The following is an 8,725-nucleotide window of genomic DNA, read 5'->3' as shown; positions in this document are numbered from 1 at the left end:
CATTCTCTTCGGGTAATTAGATTCCTCTCAATTAGCAGATTACGATCATTACCAGCTCATCTGGCAACTAAGCTCCGCACCCACAGCTGGGGAAGGGGGGGGCACCAAGAGGGGCACGCGGGGGTCATGGGCAAACAGGAGCGGTGGCGCTGGGTTTCTCTGGGGTTTCAGGAATGTGGAGTGGAGGGCTGGGTCCTCCCAGAGACAAAGCCAGGATGGTGGGAGGCAGCAGGTGGACGAGGGCACCAGGAGGAGGCCATGGGGAGAGGAAACCAGGGGCAAGGAGCTGGGGAGCCACTGCCATAAGGGGGGATCCCTCCCTGCCCATCTGTGCCCTGTCCTCCTCTCCCAAACAGCGCTGCCTACGGGGATGACGGAGGGAAAGGCAGCAGTGAGGCCCACCGTGCCTGCCAGGGGAGAAGACAGACACCAAGCTCCGGTGGGCGAGGGGGAAGCCACCACTCTGCCAACAAAGCTGGGCCAGGAGCGGATGGAGCTGGCAGGGCAGAAAAACGGGCCGGGACGAGGCAGAAACTGAAGACGGGGGATGTCTGTGACCCAATCCCCGACTTGGGGCTCCCAGGCCCTGCGTCCGCCACCACCTGACTGCCCAACTGAAATCCTTTACCCTTCCCGCGGGAAGTCCTCCACTCCCAGGTCTGAGCCAAACCCAGTGAAGAGGAACAGGGAGAGGGGCGGGCGGGCGGGCGGGCAGCACCAGGGTAGGGGTGAAGCCGGGCCGGCAGGCTGGGAGCCTTGAGGGCCTTTCTCTGGCGGCAGCACCGAGGCTGAGGCAGTGGGAGGGGGAGGTTTACCAGGGCTCCGGATTCATTATTCATGAGCCCGCAGCAATGACTCCAATTTAAATGCTAATGTGGGTGGGGGGCCTGACTCAGCTGCCCCCCTTCCACCCCCACACCAGTCCAGGCACAAGCTGAGTCCTCACTGGCTCCAAGGTTCATGGGGTTTATTAGGGAGCAGCGGAGAGGGAGGCCGAGTCCTCCACCCACCCACGTGGCTCCCAGTGTGTGAAGATTCTGCCTGGCTTCCCCAGGTCCAATCTGCACAGAGACTGGAGGGGTGGGAGTTGGGGGGGGGGGGGGCTTCTGGCACCCCCCCCCCCCACCTCCCCTTCAGAGGATGATCTGGTTGGTAAAGCTTCGGCTCAGCTCCTTGTGTGGCAGAACAATCGAGTTCAGGATGAGCACCTCAGCAGGGATCCGGACGCGGCAGCCTGCAGTGTGGACGAGGGCACCAGGAGGAGGCCATGGGGAGAGGAAACCGGAGGCAAGGAGCCGGGGAGCCACTGCCATTGGGGGGGCGGGGGCCCTCCCTGCCCATCTGTGCCCTGGCCCCATGCCCCCAGTGACTCACACTGGGCCTGGCACACAGCAGGCACTTGATAAATGTTTGCTAAAGGAAAACACACACACACACACACACACACGCCCTCACACACACGCCCGCACACAAGCACAGATTCTCCCCGTTGAGCCCACCTATCACCTGTGGCGGTATCTCACAGCCCCGAGTCCCCTGGGAAGCCATACCCAGGATGGTGATGGCAGGCAGCAGCTTCCCGTCCTTGAAGAGGCTCTCACTGTCCATGTGGGCCCGGGGGTCGTTGGGATTGGGGTCATTGGGGGTACCCTCCACGCGGGACCAGCGCCCCACCATGCTCCCCCAGCCCACAATGCTGTGCAGCACACACGTATGCTCCTGCCAAACAGGACAGTGTGAGGTGAGGGGGACAGAGCCCATGGGGTTCCCCCGCTCCCCAGCTTCTTGGGGCACACGCTGGGGTGCCTACCTGCAGTGTGGCTCCATGGAGGACAATGCTCTCTCGGAGCCGCACACCCTCGCCCACGGTCACCCCCTCCCCAATGGAGACGTTGGGGCCCAGCTGTGGAGAGGAACATATACCATGAGCCCGGGGGGGGGGGGGGGGCCCTTGGAGGACCCCAAATCCAACCCGCTCATAAGTGGGGAAGGAACCTACTTGAGGCCATATGACAGGATGTGACAAACATAAGAGACCTGTACTCCGAGCTCTGGAGATACCCGCCCCACCCCATCCACCTTCCTCCCTGGGCTGGGCCACTGCTTACCACAGCTGATGGGGCCACCTTAGCCGTTGGGTGGATGTAAACGTTTCCTAGAAGCAGAAGAGGGGACCTGGAGACAAATGCCCCAAACCATAACTGGTTCAGGGAGGCCAGGGATTCAGATTTCACCTCTGGGTCTGAGGTCCGGAGTCAAAGCTCTGAGGGCAGAGGAGACTGAGTGGGGGGAGGGGGGAGGGGGCAGAGCTCAGGAATTGTGGCAGGATGGGTACCTCGGATCCGCGGCCCCCCTGGGCTGTGCTTAGCCAGGCGTTCGGGGTGAGTGAGCTGGTACTGACCCAGATAGAGGCGGGAGGCATAGAGGGCCGAGCTGGGGGACACAAAGTAGAGCAGGGGCTCAGGGGCCAGCAGGGCCTGTGCCCACCGTCCTGAAGTCTCAACCCCCAGACACCCCATCAGAGGTCTCTCCCATACCCTGCAGACTTGATCTGGCTCCAGATACCGTCATTAAGGTGCACGTAGATCTGGCCCTGCCCAGCCAGGGCTGCGAACACGTCCTGCTCCAGGCGGATGGTGCCTGCCCCCCGCCACAGGCCTGAGGAGTCCTCCCTGGTAGAGGGGACAGGACGCTGACGTCAGTTCCCCAGCTGAGCCGGCACAGCCTCTCAGGAAGGGGAATCGGAAGGGAACCCCACTACCTTGTAAGGCCTAGTCAGATCCTCTCCCAAAGATGCTCACCTCCCAGGAGGCTCACCCACCGCTCAGCGCCTCACTCTCCCAGCTGGGGAAGGTCTAGATCTGCTGCCCATCCTGCCCCATGTCCAGGAGGAGTTCGACCAGACATGGCTCCCCCGAGTTATCCCATTCCCCTCCCATCCACCCCTCTAAGCCCCACCTCCGGCCCCTCCCTCTCACTGGATGGAATGAAACACAGACAGACTCACCCCAGAGGAAGGCAGCTGGTGAGGGCAGGGACAGTCACAGAAAAGGAAGGAGAGAGAGATGGTAGAGATGCCAGTTCAGCAGAAACAAACAGGCCAGGAGAGATGGAGAGAGAAGCAGAGATAAGAGTGGGAGTGAAAAGATGGCTACGAGGGAATGAGGCACGAGAGGTGATGGAAGGCAGGGGAGCCACAGAAGGGGAGCCGTTCCCCGGCTTAGGAGGACCACCCTGGGATTGGGGTTTGTGGTGAGCATAGCTCCCTTTAGGGCACTAGACTCCAAAGGGAGCCTCCTCAGCCTGAGAATGTGTGCGCGCGCGCACGCACGTGCACACACGCATGCCTGCACCCAAACATATGTGCACCCAAGTGTGTGTGTTACCGTCTGTTCTGAAAGACATCTCTGGGACACTCAGGGCTTGCGAGAAATGGACCAGAAGGGGAGTGGGCAGGTGGTGACAGAGAAGGAACTGGGATGGATACGGAAGAGGGACAGAATGAGGTTAGAAGGGGAGGAACTGGAGAGGCTTGGCTGGAGATGACAAGTAGCAGGGGGAAGGGAGGAGGAGATGGAGCTGGCTGAGATGGAGCCAGCAGAGACGGGGGCTGGGGAGGGGGCTGTGACTCAGGGTACTTGGAGCTACTGGGCCATGGGGTCTGCCTCACAGTTGCCCGTTCTGCTGATTGCGCTGGAAGACATCCCGAAGGGGCTTCAGGGCTTCCGGGGAAAAGAGGTAGATGCCGCAGTTGATGATGTCACTAACAAACGTGCTGGGTTTCTCCACATAGTGCAGGACCTGGGGACAGAGCGGGCTGGGGTCAGCAGAGGAGGGGCCACGGCCACCATCCCCTAAGACCCTCCACATCTCCAAGTCCTCCTGTTGCCACGGGAGTCTTCCTAAAATGCAGAGCATGTCTTGTCACTGTCCTTCAACTTCACCTTCAAGATGAGTCTGAACTGTCCGCCTTCTTCCTCCCGATCCTCCCCACCTCCCAGCAGTTCCAGAACACAACTCCATGCCTTTCGGAATGCCCTTAACCAACTCTTCATCTGGAAGACTTTGCTTTCAAAAACCCAGCTGACATTGTCACTCCCTCTCTACGCACACTCTTGTCTGCCCCAAAGTCAGCTTCTCAGCTCTGGGCACTCCTGTTCTCACCCACCCACTGTGGCGCTTGTGTCATCTGCATTGGTTGATTTTTGATGTCTCTCCCCCAGACTGAGGGCTCCTGAGAGGCAGAATTGTGTCTCTGGCTGTTTCTTTCATACCTATTTAGTGCCTAACACAAAACTCTGTGTGTGTGAATATCCTATATAATAAAAGGCTAATATGCAAATCAACTGAATGGCAGAATGACCCGTCGCTATGACACACACTGACCACCAAGGGGCAGACACTTAACATAGGAGTTGCCCCCTAGTGGTCAGTGCACTCCCACAGGGGGGGAGCACTACTCAGCCAGAAGCCAGGCTCATGGTTGGAGATAACTGCTTAGGCTCAGTCAGACACCTCTTGAGGGCTCCCGGACTGTGAGAGGGCATAGGCCAGACTGACAGAAACCCTCCCCACCTCACTGAGTGCATGAATTTTTTTGCACTGAGCCTCTAGCGTGTGTGTGTGTGTGTGTGTGTGTGTGTGTACATACATTCGTATTCACATATGAATATTTAATACTAAAACTGAACAGACAAAAGGGGTGTGTGAAAGTCAGTGAGGCTCCAGAGCAGGGAGTTTCAGAGATAGGGACAGAGATCTCCAGCCCCACCTCACCTTGCTAATTATGCTCCCACCTCCCTAATTCTGAAGGCACTATGCTGTTTCCTAACTCCATGTCTTTGCATATATCGTTCCCTCTACCTGCAATGCCTTCTCCTGTCTCCATGCTGACAAACTGAACTCAGTTCAGACCTCACCTCCTCCAGGGAGCCCTCCCCACCTCTACCCAGGTAGGCTAGGTAGGGGCCCTTTTTGTGTTGTCATAGCACCCTGTGCATATATCTATTGGAGCACCACACTCATGGCATTTATCTATTACCTCTTCCTAATCTTTCTTAAAGGGACAGAAGGGAACAACTGAGGGTGTGCCACACCTGTTAGACAACATTGGGGCCCACCCCATAGCGTTCCAGCATTCTCTAGAAGCTGAGGAATGGGAAAATGATGATACAGCCAGCCTCCTCTCTGCTCTTACCTCATGTGTCTGTGGATTCTCTACAATGCAGCCATAGTTGAGGGACTGTGTCCTGTTAGCCTGAAAGACAGATACACCGAGGCAGTGACCTGCCTGCTCCAGGGCAGCAAGGTCTGTTTTCTCTTTCTTGCTTTCCCTCTCCTATAGCACATGGCACGTAGCTCTGCCATTGACAAGCCTTCAGATGGGGTGAGTACTGACAGCTGCCCTCCCCACTCTACTTCTGAGCAGCTGAAGGGCTCAAGGTCTCTCTCCACCGCCACCTCCATTACTGCAGGGGTTTCTAGCACCTACCCCTCCTGACATGCATTCCCACTCCAACTTCCTGTTCTGGCCCTGCCTCCCGAACAACCCGCATCCCAGGAACCTCTCTGGATCACCCCCTCAACACCCTCCAGCCCCCCTCACCGTGGTGCCCAGGAGCAAGAAAGGGTGAGGCTGGTGTCTGTGGGCAGCCAACATAGCGCTCAAGGGGAAGTCGGAGCAAACATCAGCGTTGAGCACGAAGAAGGCCTCAGGGCCCCCAGCCAGGATCTGATCCCGGAAGTGGTAGAGACCACCTCCTGTGCCCAGAGGGGCAAATTCCTGCAGGTACCTGTCCCCAGAGACCCAGATCAGTGAGATCAGAGGAGACAGATACCAGGAATCTGGGCAGTGACTCCTCCTGTTCCCAGAATATGCCTGCCCAAGGCCCACAGAGAAACTCAATATACACAGGAATTCAGAAACCTCCTCGTGTGTGAGGGTGACTTCTGGCAATGCTGGCTCAACCCACTCGTGAGAACTCAGATGCCTAGAGCACTGCTCCCCCACCCCTACACAGCACATGCACACAAACACCCGACCTGACCGGAAGGTTAAACTCTTGCTGGGCAGCTTCTAGGAACCGGGTAAGTGGCTCATCAGGTTGGTAGAAGCCAATGAGCAGAATCTCCTGCATCCCAGGGACCTGAGGTCAAGGGAAGAGATTGAGAGAAAAACAGCATCTGATAGGAGGGAATTATGGGAGGGAGAAATCCCGGGTACTGGCCCAAAATCCAGAAACCATGCATTTAGCCTCAACTGTGGCCTTGGTTCATTTTACCATGCTGGTCCAATTTCTCCTCTGAACAATGAGGAAGTTAGAGTCTATTTCTCTTAATTAAAAGACTCCCAAAGTTAGAGTCTTTTCATCTTTTATTATTCTATTATCCCCCCACCCCCTAATCTGAAATGGAGTTCACCCTAGGAAAGATTTTGCCTATCAAGCTACATTACAGGATAATCCATTCATTTCCCCCATATTTATTACCTATCAATCTGAGCTTAAGATCACTATGAGGTTAAGAATACCATTTATCAAGTGTCTACATTGTACTAATTACTTTATAAACATCATCTCTAAGCTCCAGAATCCCACAAAGTAGGTCTAATCACTCCCAGTTTACAAATAAGGAAACTAAGGCTGAGAAAGGGTGAGAAATTTGCTCAATTCCTTTTAGCAGGCAGAGACTGGACTCAAGTCAACCTTGCCAGTCCCAATACCAAAAGCAATAAAGGAATTAGCTCCATAGTGAGCAAGAATAGCATGATTCTGTGCTTTGTTATCATTAAAGTTTCTCGTGCTACGGCTTTAAGTTGTCTCTAAGATTCCTGGCTACTCTCACATTCCATAGGCGTGAAATAAGAGCAAGAAGAAGCCAGACAAGAGACTACATTAGGAGGAGACATGACAACTGCATTGCACAACTGGTGGTGATGGTGGAGGGAGATGATGCATAGTGTCATTTGTAAATGGTGGTCCCTGGAGTTAGGCCTGGTGGGAAGAGATCATGGTTAATAAAGGGGGAAATACAGCATGAAGGAGATAAATGGAGGTGGGAGGGGGGAGCCTACGGGATTACCTGGGCACAGGCCTCAATGTGGTGCTGAATCATAGGGACCCCTGCCACGGGAAATAGGGGTTTGGGCACCTCAAAAGACAAAGGTCTGAAGCGAGTCCCTGAGAGAGGAGAGAGAAGCATATTTTTGTTTTCTGCTTCCCTCTACCTCCCATGCCACCAACTCCAGCCCAACCTTCCCCTGGCTCCTCACCCTTTTGAGGGCCTCCAATCAGGATCACAGCTTTAAGCATGGCGGCAATTGCTACCTAAACCTCAAATAGCAAAGAAAAGTTAGGCTCAGATCTCACACCCCACTCATATCCCAACCAAACCCTAAACCCAAAACAGCAACACCGAGCTCTCCCAGGACATAAATTCAATCTAGTCCCTCTCTGGGCTCACCATCTCACAAATCTCACACATCTCAGATCCCAACCCAAATCCAGTCAGCCTTCAAACCTCACAATGATTCCTCCCAAATTCTGAAATCCACATCCCACAATTTGACCCCTAACAGACTTCCTTCTGGCTGAAAACTCAGCAAACTCCAAAACTCAGCAATAGACCTCCTTCTCACACCCCAAACCTTCAAAACCAAACCCCCAAACCACTGATTACCAAATTGGTCCATCCTCACTCTAGATATTAAGCTGTGAATCCTGATATTGAACCTCAAATCCCGAGTGAGGCAAAATATTTCACTACAGTCCTAAGAGTCCACTTCAAGTAACACTTATTTACAACTCCAAGCCCTTTTTATGCTGATCCTAATTCCTAAAATTAACCTCTAGGACTAGGTGATAATCCCTAAATAAAAAAGACAGGTTCCCTTAGCATCCCAAACACAATATGCCAATTCCCTGTGTCCCAAGACTGACAAGTGCTGAATCTTTGGGTTTAGAGGACTGACTGATTGCTGACCCTCTGAACCTCACAACCGACTGATAAACCCTAACCTCGCGTATGCAGGGTTTGTGGGACCAGCACTGCATCCGACGTGCGGAGAGCCAGCCGGGACCCCCGAACCGCTCTTCGTCTAGGGGCCGTGCCCTGCCCTCTCCCCCTTCCGCCACCCCTCCATCAGGTCTTTTTACCACCAGTCCCCTTTCTGCCAGCTCTGCCGCCCGCTACCGCTAGCTCCTTCCGCGCACGTGTCTTCTCGCGACTCGCGAGAACTTCGCAGAGTCTGCCGGGAATTGTAGTTCTTAAGTTTCTCCCTCGTTCCCACTCAGAAAGAGGTGGAACTTTTGGAAGAACATATGGAGGCGTGGCCAAGGGATTGAAGGAGAGGGTCGAAAGAAGAGGAAGGATTCAGCCTGAGAAGCCGAGGCCCGAACCCGGATTAGGATCAAGAGCTGCCTGGGAATGGGCCCGGGGGTAGTAGTTAAAGCGGAGAAAGTAGGTCCCAGGGGAAGCGAGCCTGGGGTGTGGTCACCCTTGAAAGGACAAGGGCAGCACGCACATCCCCCACGAAAGGGTGAGGCTGGAGGGTTGCAAAAGAAGAGGAGTCGTAGACGCCTCTACCCTCCTGCTGGGAAGTGAAGCAGCTTCCGATCGCGAGGAGCCTGTCTGACTGAGATTTACTGTCTGCAAATAAAGGCACTGGACTAGGCACTCTCCAAACTTCCCTTTGCCCCCAACACTGTGACTTTGGCGTGTGGGTACC

The 8,725-nt window shown here is 55.0% G+C and overlaps 1 protein-coding gene across 9 annotated transcripts; it reads right to left on the bottom strand.

Moving 5' to 3' along the window:
• Nucleotides 1-950: 950 nt before the first annotated feature.
• On the bottom strand, nt 951-8,246 carry GMPPA (GDP-mannose pyrophosphorylase A). Of its 9 annotated transcripts, none has more exons than XM_045575345.1 (14): nt 8,154-8,246; nt 7,271-7,331; nt 7,081-7,178; nt 6,043-6,146; nt 5,606-5,792; nt 5,198-5,257; nt 3,671-3,801; nt 3,008-3,022; nt 2,538-2,672; nt 2,336-2,433; nt 2,109-2,155; nt 1,811-1,903; nt 1,551-1,719; nt 951-1,234 (listed from the first exon to the last, which is right to left on the bottom strand). In XM_045575345.1, exons 2-14 carry the CDS (start codon nt 7,308-7,310, stop codon nt 1,134-1,136), a joined length of 1,278 nt encoding a protein of 425 aa, XP_045431301.1. In that variant the 5' UTR covers nt 7,311-7,331; nt 8,154-8,246; the 3' UTR covers nt 951-1,133. The 9 variants fall into 9 exon arrangements, with proteins under 9 accessions (XP_045431301.1, XP_045431303.1, XP_045431302.1 ...); XM_045575347.1 differs by having other exon boundaries at nt 7,271-7,325; nt 8,154-8,225; XM_045575346.1 differs by lacking the exon at nt 8,154-8,246 and adding an exon at nt 8,016-8,150.
• Nucleotides 8,247-8,725: the final 479 nt, after the last annotated feature.

This window comes from Pipistrellus kuhlii, unplaced genomic scaffold, assembly GCF_014108245.1.
Source record: "Pipistrellus kuhlii isolate mPipKuh1 unplaced genomic scaffold, mPipKuh1.p scaffold_m20_p_7, whole genome shotgun sequence".
Classification (NCBI taxonomy): Eukaryota; Metazoa; Chordata; class Mammalia; order Chiroptera; family Vespertilionidae; genus Pipistrellus; species Pipistrellus kuhlii.
The sequence above is the reverse complement of the archived record's forward strand: the minus strand, read 5'-3'. Positions and strand labels throughout refer to the sequence as shown.